Raw genomic sequence first — 13252 nt, 5'->3', positions numbered from 1 at the left:
ACTCCCTCCGTTTTTATTTAGTTCGCATATTAGCTTTGGTCAAAGTCAAGCTTTGTAAACTTTGACAAAGTTTCTAGACCAAAATATTAACATATACAATAACTTGGTCAAACTTGGTATGGTAAATATTTATATTGTTTTATATAAACTTGGTCAAACTTTATGAAGTTTGACTTCAGTCAAATCTAATACGCGAACTAAATAAAAACGAAGGGAGTACATAAGACTTAAAGCTTTTTCTTTCTTTACATTTATTCCACACTGCTAGTAGCAAGCTAGCAGCTCGACAAGATGCAAATAGTTTGACGCATCATGTTTTATTGACGATGAATTCCTAATTTTTCAATAAAAAATAGAATCCATACTGCAGTTGCTATGTTGATGAAGAACAAAGCTACGAACTACTATTGTTTTAGAACAAAACAAATATTGCAGGGCAATTAAGAAATGCACCTAGAAGCACATGCTCCTAGGTAAAAAAAGAGAGGTAAAAACCAAATGTATTCCGAATATAAAAGAGTTCAGAAAATCTGTACAAATCTGAATTCTCTATTCCACTATATTTCCTAAAAAATCATAGGGATAAAACATATATATATATATATATATTTTGCGGGTAACCATCTAAATTTTCTAACATGGGTATTTACAAGAATATAACAGACTCAAACAATCAAATGTTCTATTTTGGCGGAAACCATACGTGCGCGCAAAGCATCTTATTAATCACTGAGAATGATAATTAGCACCGTAATATAATTGATATGTAATTTCTTTACTAAAGACTATAAAGTTTGCTAGCTACTGCATGTTCCCTGGTGCACGACTAGTATCTGAGTAGCATACATAAGCATTAATTCCTATGTCGGACACTGACTTCAGGCCATCCTGCTGCAAACAACCATGGTGCCTCGCAAGCTATCGTCATTCCTGCAAGACAGCAACCCGCAGGATTATGCAGAATCCCGATCCCTCGCAATCCCAGAGACAAATGACCATTTGAAGCATCAGTATAACATCGTATATCCAATAGCTGCTAATTTCCAACTATACAGACACAGTGCCGCCGGCTCCTATGCAATTCACTTCTCATTGCAGGGGTCCTCACGACCCTTTATTTTTGTAGGTGCTGCACGACAAAAGAATTAAAGCTTTCATTTATTTACATGTACTTCAACTTGGTAGCAGCTCAAAGGTACTGCACATGAATGACCCAATAGTTTGATACTACATGTTTGCTCTGAAAAAGTGTCTAATACATGTTTGCTCTCAATAAACGGTGGCTAAATCTGGCTTCTGCTTCCTAAAAGACAGGTGGAAGACACCGATTACCACTCCATCTGACATAGTCTTACCAATACCAGTGAGAAGACTGTGGCAAAGATTCTCGCCATGTGCATCGCTCCCCGCAAAAAAGGCCACATCCCCCTCACACAGAGTGTTCATAAAGACCTGAGTTGTACAATGAACTTCATGTATGTTTGCAACTTTGCTAGACGTATCCACACGAGTAGCAACTCAATAAACCCCAAGCAGTTTGATACATGTATGCACTACAAATATAGACCTGCAGTTTAGACCTCCAATCGATGAACATTCCATTCACAACAAAACTTGGATTTTGATTTTGTGCGACGTTAAGGGAAGTAGTGTGCATTTTACGTGCATACGTTAGGAGGCTATATATGAGTGTTTGTAGCAGATACTAGCATGTGGTAGAGCACGCAGTAGCAGGTTGAGGGTATTCATCCTTGCAATTACAAAATCAAAAAACAATTATAAAAGAAATCACCAAAGAAAATTAGCAAAACAATTTGTTCATGAACATGAATAAAAATCAGACATGAACACCTCTCTCTCTCTCTAACATTATCAAACAAACATATTAGTTCATTTTTTGTGGGGTAAACATATTTTTGCATTGTCAGACTCAGACATGAACATGGAACAAATCAAACAAAAAATCCACGGAGAAATCCAGGAATAATCAAATAAAGTCTTGCATTAGGAAAGTTTTGCGACAAATAAAAAAGTTATTCACGGATGATGTAGGTAAAGAAAGGAATCTTGAGAGCCGTTCTCTCTATATAAGAAATCATTGGTTAAGAATATATAGTGAATTCTTGGGCAAATGTGTAGATTCAAGAATATATCTTTATTTTTGCGTATCATTTGTGGAGAATTAATCACACCTTTTTAGGGATTAAATAGAACCGATCTAAGAATCGTCAAATTTCATGGAGCACTACATTTGAATCCAATGTCCCGCCAGTTCCCTTGGTGCACATGCATTAGGAAGGAAATTTCCATGCATTCGAGGAGCGTATTTCCTTGCAATCAGAAGCAAATTTCTTCACTATTTATTAGGATTTAGGAAGAAAAAACTTCAATCAAAATGCTCTTAATTTCCATGTGCTAGGAAGCAAATATCAATCAGAAGCAAATATCTTCACAGTTTATTAGGATTTAGGAAGCAAATCGCTCAATCAAGAAAATGCTTTTAATTTCCATGTCTTAGGAAGCGTATCTTCATGCAGTGTGTGGATTTCGAACAATAAAAAAGAGTGACAATCCAAAGTATGTAACAAGCAAAACAGATCTAGGGATTGAGGGATGGGTGGGGAAGAAAGAAGTGTATGCGATTTCAAGGAAACATTTGACCTGGAATGTTAATAACATTCAGAATAGAATCCCACTGGAGCAAGAACACTGAACATGTTGTCGGATCTTCGAGGCATCATGAACATAAAACCAACAACAAATTTAGTGATGAAGGGCTCATTTGGTTTGGAGGAAACTAAAACGTAGGAATTAGGATTAGTATATGAATTTGATAGGATGGCACTTGCCATCCTAAAGAATTGACTTGCCTCGTTCCTACGCGTAAAATGAGCTTTGAGTGGATGTCTAGTTTCCTCCAAAAACACAGGAAATGAGTAGTATTCCTACGATATTCCCGTACGCCTTGCGTACAAACCGAATGCATCTATAGGAATTTTTCCTCTGGAATTCTTGTTCCTATGTTTTTCCTATGAAAATCCTCCAAACCGAATGAGGCCGAAGTAAAAGGAGATGAGAGTGTGCCAAATAAGTATAGTTGGGGAAGGGTTTGACCGGAAAGGGAATTAGGAAGGGGAGGGGATTGGGTGAATGGGAGGGGTTCACTAGATCCCTTCCCATCCCAAATCCCCCCCGGGAACAAGCTTAAGGCCATGTTGGCTACACTGAAATCGTTGTGCAACCATTGGTGCTGCTAGCCCCAGCGGTATGCTGACAAGCTCCTCTATCCACTGTCAGTCCTGTAGTAAAGTAGCCAGCGGGGAGATCCTTATACACAGCAAGACTATTGGCCGTATGCATCGTTCTGATGCAGAGGCTGGGGCGAACCTCCCTTTAAAAAAAACACAGCAAGACTATGGAAAATCCTGATCACTCTCAATCCCAGAGCCATATGGCCATTTGTAGCATAATATCATGTCCAATAATCGTATACACTGTGCATCAGTGCCTTGTTACTCCAATATTGGAGTTCGATATATGTCTCACACTATATATTGGCACATCTATGCTTCTCATGGCTATGCAGGGGTCTTGATGGCCCTTTTATTTTCGTAGGTGCTGTAGTACATAATACTTAAAGCTTTTTCTTTCTTTACATTTATTCCACACTGCTAGTAGCAGGCTAGTACCTCAATAAGACGCAAGTAGTTCGATGCGTCATGTTTTATTGACGGCAGATACCTATTTTTCCAATAAAAAATAGAATCCATACTGTAGTTTTGATGAAGAATGTAGCTACTAACTACTATTGTTTTAGAACAAAACAAATATCGCAAGGTAATTAAGAAATGCACCTAGACACCGGTGGGTACTATGTCTGGAGTATTGGCTTCGCCCCTTCGACGTAGTAACCGCCACCCAATCTCGTCGGATGGTTCTTCTTCGACAGATGAGCATGCACTGGCGAAGGCAATGCGCCGCCAGGCCTCGAGGAATTTGGACTCCACGCCAGGTACCTCTTCCGTTAAATCATTTCTTTCTTTTCTGGATACTCGCATTTATAACAACTTAGATAATGTGGGGTCTCTATGGGAAAGAATGGTAATGATATTAATCTGTCGGTTGGGGTACTTAAACATATGGAGATCGACCGTTTAAAGGTTTCTCCGAAATGTAATACCACCAATCTTGACCTAGAAACCGAGGACGATGATGAGGCGGATGCCAAATATGATGGTCCGCTAATCTCCCACTTGGTTGGTGAGGTTACTGAGGTTGTATTGGATGACGCAAGACTTGGGTGCATGTTATGTGACTTCACAGCGTCTTCGCGGAAATCTAAATCACACGCCTCTAAAAAGAAACAAAAACCGCCCAAGAAGGCGATGAGTTCCACACCAAATCCGAGTTTCCATATGAGAGGCATGTTTTGGAATAGCAGAGGTCTCTCAGACTTGGCTAAACATAAACACATCGATGATTGTGTTCGGGAACATGCTTTGGATTTTGTGGCAATTTCTGAGGCTGGTAAGTGTGACTTTCGCCCGCATGTCCTCGATCACCTATCAGGTGGTTTGGACTACACATGGCATAGTCTACCAGCTCGTGGAAGGTCTGGAGGAATCCTTCTTGGGATACTGACAACAGTCATGGACTTGTTAGCTTTATCGATCGGTGAATTTCATATAAAATTTCACCTAAGAAACAGAGCTGATAATTTTACGTGGACTCTTGTCGCTGTCTATGGGCCTGCCCAAGATGAGCATAAGTCCGCTTTCCCTCGGGAATTGGTAAATCTGGCTAAGGATAACCCACATCCAATGCTTATTGGAGGGGACTTTGATATCCTTAGGTATCAGGAAGAGAAAAATAATGACCGTTTTGACACTCATTGGCCTTTCCTATTCAATGCTGTGATAGACAGTTTGGATGTTCGTGAGGCCAGTATGTCGGGACGGCAGTTCACTTGGGCTAATAACCGACATGTGCTGACATACGAGAAGCTTGATAGGGTACTCATGGATACCGAATGGGAACTAAAATTTCCTCTGGTAACCGTGCGACCCTAGAGCGTATTAAGGCTTTATCGGATCATGCACCCATCATTCTGGATTCTAATTCTACGAAACCAGCTGCCCGACGCCCTTTCAAATTTGAATTGGGATAGATGCATAGGGATGGATTTGTAGACATGATCAAGAATATTTGGGAGAGGCCCGCTGTTGGTCGTACACCTATTCAGAGATGGAACTTTAAAATAAGGGCCATGAGACAACACCTCTCTGGATGGGCAAAACATACCAACGGGATTTATAAAAAAAGAAAAACAACGGCTCTCTACCATTATTGATGACCTCGACAAAATTGCAGAGATGTGCATCTTATCTCAACAAGAGATTGAATTAAAAAATCAATATAATGAGAAGATTGCCCGTCTTCTGCGAGAAGAGGAGATCAAATACTACCAGAGATCCAAAGCCGATTTCATTTTGATGGGTGATAGTAATACAAGATACTTCCAATTGGTCGCTAATGGGCGGCATAGGAAGAAATGTATTTATAGTCTCCAACAAGATGAGGGGCAGATCGAAGGTCAAGAGGAGCTCAACAAGTATATCACCGACTACTACAAATCTCTGTACGGAGCACCGGCTGAAGGGAATTTCACCCTTGACGAGACCCGAACAGATGACATTCCACAAGTCATGACAGAAGAAAATGATATCCTGACGGCACCATTCTCGGAAGAGGAGGTGAGAGCTGCAATGTTCCAAATGGAACATTACAAAGCTCCAGGCCCAGATGGTTTCCCCGTAGAATTCTATCAGAATTTCTGGGATATCATTAAGGCTGACCTTATGGAGTTGTTCAATTGTCTTCATGCCGACCGACTTGAGCTATTTAGGCTTAATTTTGGCGAGATTGTCTTGTTGCCAAAGATTAAGGAGGCTGAACGGATCCAGCTATTCAGACCCATATGCCTCCTTAATGTCAGTTTCAAGATTTTCACCAAAGTGGCTACGAATCGGCTTAACTCGGTAGCTAACCATGTTGTCCGACCATCTCAAACGGCTTTCATGCAAGGAAGGAATATACTTGATGGTGTAGTAATCCTGCATGAGACCCTCCACGAGATGCATTGGAAAAACCTAAGTGGAGTAGTATTCAAAATTGACTTTGAAAAAGCCTATGACAAGGTCAAATGGTCTTTCTTCCAACAGGCCCTAAGGATGAAAGGTTTCTCGGAAAAATGGTGGCAGTGGATCCAAAATTTTGTAACTGGAGGTAGCGTGGCCATCAAAGTCAATGATGATGTAGGTCATTACTTCTAGACAAAAAAAGGACTACGGCAGGGTGACCCCATGTCCCCAATGTTATTTAACATTGTGGCTGACATGTTGGCTATTCTGATTGAGCATGCCAAGCAGGACGGGAAAATTGCTGGGGTAGTGCCACACCTTGTGGATGGTGGCCTCTCTATTCTGCAATATGCTGACAACACAATACTTTTTATGGAACATGACTTGGACAAGGCTCGAAACATGAAACTCCTGTTGTCAGCGTTTGAGCAAATGTCAGGTCTTAAAATTAACTTCCATAAAAGCGAAGTGTTCTGCTTTGGAGAAGCCGTCGAGGTAGCGGCCGATTACGCGGACCTATTTGGGTGCGCACTTGGCCAATTCCCGATCAAATATCTGGGAATACCGATTCATTATCGACGTCTCACCATTGCGGAGTGGAAGCATGTAGAGGAGCGGCTAGAGAAACAGTTGAGCAGTTGGAAAGACAAGTTGCTCTCAGTTGGAGGACGGCTGGTTTTGATAAACTCTATCCTCACAAATATGGTTCTCTATATGCTTTCTTTCTTCCAACTCCCAAAAGGGGTCTTGCAAAGATTGGACTATTTTAGGTCCAGATTCTTTTGGCAAGGAGATGGTGAAAAGAAAAAATACCGGCTGACCAAATGGAGCGTGGTTTGTAGGCCAAAAGACCAAGGTGGCCTTGGAATTCATGACCTGCAGGTCAAGAATGAGGCCCTATTTAGTAAATGGTTGTTCAAACTTCTTACTGAGGATGGTGTTTGGCAAACCATGCCGCACAACAAGTATCTAGGCCAAAAGGCGGTGTCTCGGGCATATTGGAAACCTGGCGACTCGCACTTTTGGGCTGGCCTAATGGCGGCAAAGGAACAACACTTTCGCTTTGGGTCTTTCGCGATAAAGGACGGGTCGGAGATTCATTTCTGTGAAGACATCTGGCTAGGCAATGCCAGTCTCCGAGAACAATATCTAGCCTTGTACACCATTGCTCGCGATAAGAACAATACTATTGCGCAGGTGCTCAGCTCATCCCCGCCGAATATTTCGTTCAGGCGGGATTTGGTTGGCGCCCGACTTATGTCATGGCATAATCTCTTATCCCGTCTGGATCTGATTAACCTGACGCAAGGCCGTGATGTGTTTCGCTGGAACCTTACTACATCAGGGTCTTTCACGGTAGACTCTATGTATCATGCGCTCACACATTCTGAGGTACCGGAGAGCAATAACAAGAAAATTTGGAAGGCAAAGATTCCACTAAAAGTTAAAATATTCATGTGGTATCTTCGTAGAGGTGTTGTGCTAACCAAAGACAACCTTGCGCGACGCAACTGGCCAGGAAGTAAGAAGTGTTATTTTTGTACTCATAACGAGACAATCAAACACCTCTTTTTTCAATGCAAGTTTGCGCGTTCTATGTGGCCACTCATCCAAATAGCGTCAAATTTGTATCCGCCCACAAGTGTTGCTAATATTTTTGGTCATTGGTTGGACGGTATTTCAAATAGGTTCAAAACGCTAATAAGGGTGGGAGCATACGCCTTACTATGATCGCTTTGGCTATGTATAAACGATTTGGTTTTTAATGACAAAAATGCTTCTCCTCTGCAGGTTATTTTCCGTTGTACGCACTCGCTTCGTATGTGGTCTATGCTACAACGTGCGGAGTACCAACCGCTATTCAAGGCGGTATGTACGCGATTGGATCAGGTGGCTATGGAGTTTTTTACCCAACATGGGTGGCAGTATAATCTTCGCATCGGTCCTTCAACCGTTTCGACATAGGCATAGTGTCGGTCTATAGGACTCTACTGTTGCCGAATTGCCTTTTTTTTTCTTGTCAGATTTTTTATGTTTGGCTGTGTGCATCCTAGTTATGCAGAGGCCGGGTGATACTCTAAATGCTTTGTATCGCTTGATGCTACATTTTGAGATAATAAAAGCGCCCTTTATCGAAAAAGAAGGGTTGAAATATATTGCCCGCCTTTCTCCATCAATTCGGACTTTTGGATGAGTTGACTGGAGCATGAATTCAATATGGTATTCGAGTCAAGAGGTCTTGAGTCCAAGACCCTGCAAACACAGTATTAAATAAAATGATTCTGCGGCCTACATCAATCCCACGTCTAAGGACTAGAGTAACCTAGACCATCAGTTCGGACTTTTGAATGAGTTGGCTGGAGTATGAATTCAATAAGAAGCACATGCTCCTAGGTGAAAACCAAACTGTATCCGAATATAAAAGATTCCAGAAAATCTGCACAAATGTAAATTCTCCATTCCACTATACTTGCAAAAAAAAAACATAGAGTAAAACATATATATTTGCTTGCTGTGTAGAAATGGAAGTTTAGTTTTGTAAAGAACAATTTTCAGAATACGAAATGTTTTTTTCCTAGCCGTCTAAATTTTCTAACATGAGTATTTACAAGAATATATAACAAACTCAAACAATCAAATGTTCTATTTTGTGCAGAAAGCATACGTGCGCGCAAAGCATCTGATTAGAGTCACCGAGAATGATAATTAGCACCGTAATATAATTGACATGTAATCTCTACTAAAAACTGTATAAAGTTGTCTAGCTACTGCATGTTCCCTAGTGCACACGCTGAGGCATGACCAGTAGTATATCTGATTAGCATACATAAGCATTCCTATGTCGGACACTGACTTCAGGCCATCCTGCTGCAAACAACCATGGTGCCTCGCAAGCTATCGTCATTCCTGCAAGACAGCAACCCGCAGGATTATGCAGAATCCCGATTCCTCGCAATCCCAGAGACAAATGACCGGAACAAGACCGGCGGAGAAGAACATATATGTGTTGAGCAGGCTGGGAAGAGCGGGCGAGCTCTCCCTACCTTACTCGCGGCCGGGGATGGCAGTTGGTTTCGTCCCCAGGGACCATCGCTCGCTCGTGGCGCGCCCGATGGGAGAGCATCAGTGGCCTCCTTTCCACCCCTCCATCTTCCTTCTCCCATTTCTCAGCTCCTCGCTGATAGCTCGCCCTGCTCCTCCATGTTGTTTGCCAGCAGCTCGCCTCCCTCCATTGCCTCCCCGCCCACCACCTTTCTATCACTGCTCGTCAGGAATTCAATGGCACAGTGGCCACATTGGCAAAAACAGGCAGCAGTCCAGAAACCACGTGGAGAAAAAAACCATGACCCAAGAAAAACTCAAAAAAATTGAAAACACGCCGCCTCCACACGGGCACTATGAGGTTCGAGCAAAGATCGGACGGCCAGGAAATCAACTGATTTTTTAGTAAAAATGTGGATAAAGATCCTCATGTGCACGGTCTGATATACTGCCTCAGTTTCTAAATATATATAAGTCTTTGTAGAGTTTGATTATGAACCACATACATTGTATGTAGATGCATTTTAGAGTGTAGATTCACACATTTTGCTCCGTATATAGTCCATAGTGAAATCTCTACAAAGACTTGTATTTAGAAACGGAAGGAGTAATATTTCTTTCGTATTTGAATTTCAACACAGATACAAGAGGGTTAGATATAAAAGCTTTCCTTTAGAAACACGCAAAGAATCTAACCGGCTGAGCCAGGCTTAGTTCCCGGATATATAAAGAATCTTATATATACAACTCAATAGCAAAACTAGTATTCTACACCTTTTGACAAGGCTTACGAGGGCTACAAAACTCTGTATTAATCGAGAAGAAGAGCGCTCGCCGACGCGCGGCTATGTATCAGTGTGCATCGCCTTTCAGGAGGCGACGGCTGGCATGTCCTTGAGCCACTGATCAAGCGGCTTGCCAATGGCGTATACGATGAATCCGATGTCCCGGAGCTTCTCCGGGTCGACGATGTTGCGGCCGTCGAAGACGAAAGCCGGCTTCTGCATGAGGTCATACATGCGCCTGTAGTCGAGGTTCCTGAACTCCTCCCACTCGGTCAGGATGCAGACGGCGTGCGCGTCGTGGGCGGCCTCGTACGCGTCCGACGTGACGGCGACGGGCTGATCGGCGGGCTCGCCCACGGGCTGCAGGTGGCGCGGGTGGTCCCAGTCGAACTTGTTCATGGCGAGGTCGCGCCTCACCTGCTCCTCCGTCACCTGCGGGTCGTAGATGCTGACGACGGCCTTGTCCCCGAGCAGGCCCCGGCACACGTCGATGGCCGGCGTCTCGCGCGTGTCGCCGGTGTCCTTCTTGAAGGCGAACCCCAGCACGGCCACCTTCTTCCCGGCGACGGTGTTGAACATGGAGGAGACGACGCGGTTGACGAAGCGGCTCTTCTGGTAGTCGTTGATGCCGATGACCTGCCGCCAGTAGTCCGCCACCTCGGGGAGGCCGTAGCACTCGCAGATGTAGACGAGGTTGAGGATGTCCTTCTGGAAGCAGGAGCCGCCGAAGCCGACGCTGGCGGAGAGGAAGCGCGGGCCGATGCGCGAGTCCTTGCCGATGGAGCAGGCCACCTCGGTGACGTCGGCGCCGGTGGCCTCGCAGAGCGCGGAGATGGCGTTGACGGAGGAGATGCGCTGCGCGAGGAAGGCGTTGGCGGCGAGCTTGGACAGCTCGGCCGACCAGAGGTTGGTGGTGATGATGCGGTCCTCGGGGACCCAGCGCGCGTACACGTCCTTGAGGACCTTCACGGCGGCTTGGCCCTCGGGGGTCTCCCGGCCGCCGATGAGGACGCGGTCGGGCGCGAAGAGGTCCCGCACGGCGGTGCCCTCGGCGAGGAACTCCGGGTTGGACAGGATCTGGTAGCGGACGCCGCGGCCGTTGTGGGCGAGGATCTTCTCGATGGCCTCGGCGGTCTTGACGGGCACGGTGGACTTCTCGACCACGATCTTGTCGGAGCGGGAGACGTCGGCGATCATGCGCGCGGCGCTCTCCCAGTAGGTGAGGTCGGCGGCCTTGCCGGCGCCGAGGCCGCGGGTCTTGGTGGGGGTGTTGACGGAGACGAAGACGACGTCCGCCTCGCCCACGTACCGCTCCACGTCGGTGCTGAAGAAGAGGTTGCGGCCGCGGCACCGCTTGACGACGTCGTCCAGGCCGGGCTCGTAGATGGGGAGGCGGTCGCTGTTCCAGCCGGCGATGCGCGCCTCGGAGATGTCCACCACCACCACCTCCACGTCCGGGCACTTGAGCGCGATCACCGCCATCGTCGGGCCGCCCACGTAGCCCGCGCCGATGCAGCAGATCTTCACCATTTGTCTCCCCTCTCTGCTTTCCCCTGCAACTACTACAATTGATCAAAGGTACTTAGGCGCGCCACGAAAGATGCACTTCCAAAGAAAATCGGATGGACGAGCCAAAACCTCCCGTAAGTGAGATAGAAACAGAGATACAAACCTTGGGTCCTTGGGAGGAACAAGGAGGAGAAGGGAAGGAATCAAATGGTCTAGTGAACAAGAAAGGAAACGAGATGTGGCGCTGCTGGCGTGGTGGGTGGTGAACGCACGGCTGGGAGCGAATGCAGCTAGATGCATGGTAACCCCCACACTTGACGTTCCTACACTGATTCGGGCAGATCCATCGAGCACCTCCTTTCAGCCAGTCCCATGTTTCCAGTACCAATGCCGCCGATCTCATGCATCTTCTCGTCGTTTTGCCATTCAAAATTTCAACAGAGAAGGTAACCCCCACATTTTACGTTCCTACACTGTTTCGGGCAGATCCATCGAACACCACCTTCCATTATGTAACTATTAGCTAGTCCCATGTTTTCAGTACCAATGCCGCCGATTTCATGCATCTTCTCATCGTTCTACCATCAAAATTTCAACCCCTAAAAAAACCATTCAGAATTTCAAATACGCCTCACGTTTGTTGCTTTGTAACGTTACATAGGGACACCGTCATGCGTGCATGCGTTTAGTACAAGCGTGGAAGAAAATGCACTATTATTAATTAGCGGAAAAGTTAGCTGGTGAATGGTCCACCTTTAGGGACATCACCGAACCCATTGGTTGCAGTCAATCCGTTCCCGAACGACTCCATGGCCGTCAGGTGGGAATCGCGTTATGACATCATCCTTCGATTTGCTCGCTGGCGTGATTCGCTATGCCCCGATTCGCTCGCTCGCTCCACCTGGTCTCTTTGTGGATTTAAAACATGTGTTCTACATAGCAAATCTTAATACATGCATCTTTTTTGCGGGAATGCATCTTATTAATCCACCTAATACAAAAATAATGACATGTGCAGACACTTAACAACTGTTTTTAGAGCAGAAAAACGTGTGTTCCTCATCAGCATGATGACATGTAACAAAGTATATTGTTTGGGAGCAGAAATGTGCCTAGTTGGGATTTATTGAGCTGGACTACGGGTTAGTTTGGTTGCTACCCTGGGCCTCATGCCTGAGAAAGTTTGGTGCCTGGTGTGGACCTGAAAATATTGGCGAATCTTGCCTGGCCAGGCTAGCCTGGAGAAATTTTGTTTGGTTGAAGCCTGGCCTGGCGAGTAGTTAATCATGCTAAAAAATGAATCTTGGGCTGTGTGTAGCCCGTACATACGGTGCTGCTATTTTGCTTCCCTTTCTGATTTGTTGTCAGGCAGTTATTAGCCATCAGGCAGCACAGCCAGGCGTATGGAATTGGTCGCCTGGGCCAAGCCTGGCAGGCTAATCACCGTCCTGGCATGTCCAGGCCAGGCTGGCTTCTTTTCTCCCAGGGCAGCAGCCAAACAGTCTTCCTCTACATCCCAGGCGCACTCCAGGCTAGGCCTGGCTCGGCCAGGACGCAATCCAAACTAGCCCTACATGTGGACAGAGGAAAACTTTAAGTCTTCTGTACTACGGTATCTACAAAAATAAAGGGCCACCAAGACCCTGCATAGCCATCAGAAGTGAATCATAGGACAATATATGGCTAGAGAATGTGATTCATATATCAAACTCAATATTTGCATGAATTATGAGGTATTGATGTCTGGTGTTTGTGTACGACTAGTGGATATGATTG

The 13252-nt window shown here is 45.2% G+C and overlaps 1 protein-coding gene across 1 annotated transcript; it reads right to left on the bottom strand.

The window, feature by feature from the left end:
- Nucleotides 1–9810: 9810 nt before the first annotated feature.
- Nucleotides 9811–12071, bottom strand: LOC123099576 (UDP-glucose 6-dehydrogenase 2-like). Its single transcript, XM_044521708.1, has 2 exons — nucleotides 11640–12071; nucleotides 9811–11529 (listed from the first exon to the last, which is right to left on the bottom strand). Exon 2 carries the CDS (start codon nucleotides 11495–11497, stop codon nucleotides 10052–10054), a length of 1446 nt encoding a protein of 481 aa, XP_044377643.1. The 5' UTR covers nucleotides 11498–11529; nucleotides 11640–12071; the 3' UTR covers nucleotides 9811–10051.
- Nucleotides 12072–13252: the final 1181 nt, after the last annotated feature.

This window comes from Triticum aestivum, chromosome 4D, assembly GCF_018294505.1.
Source record: "Triticum aestivum cultivar Chinese Spring chromosome 4D, IWGSC CS RefSeq v2.1, whole genome shotgun sequence".
NCBI lineage: Eukaryota > Viridiplantae > Streptophyta > Magnoliopsida > Poales > Poaceae > Triticum > Triticum aestivum.
The sequence above is the reverse complement of the archived record's forward strand: the minus strand, read 5'-3'. Positions and strand labels throughout refer to the sequence as shown.

Coding starts and splice junctions, on each gene's coding strand:
- LOC123099576 (XM_044521708.1), bottom strand. CDS start 11,497: ATGGTGAAGATCTGCTGCATCGGCGCGGGCTACGTGGGCGGCCCGACG.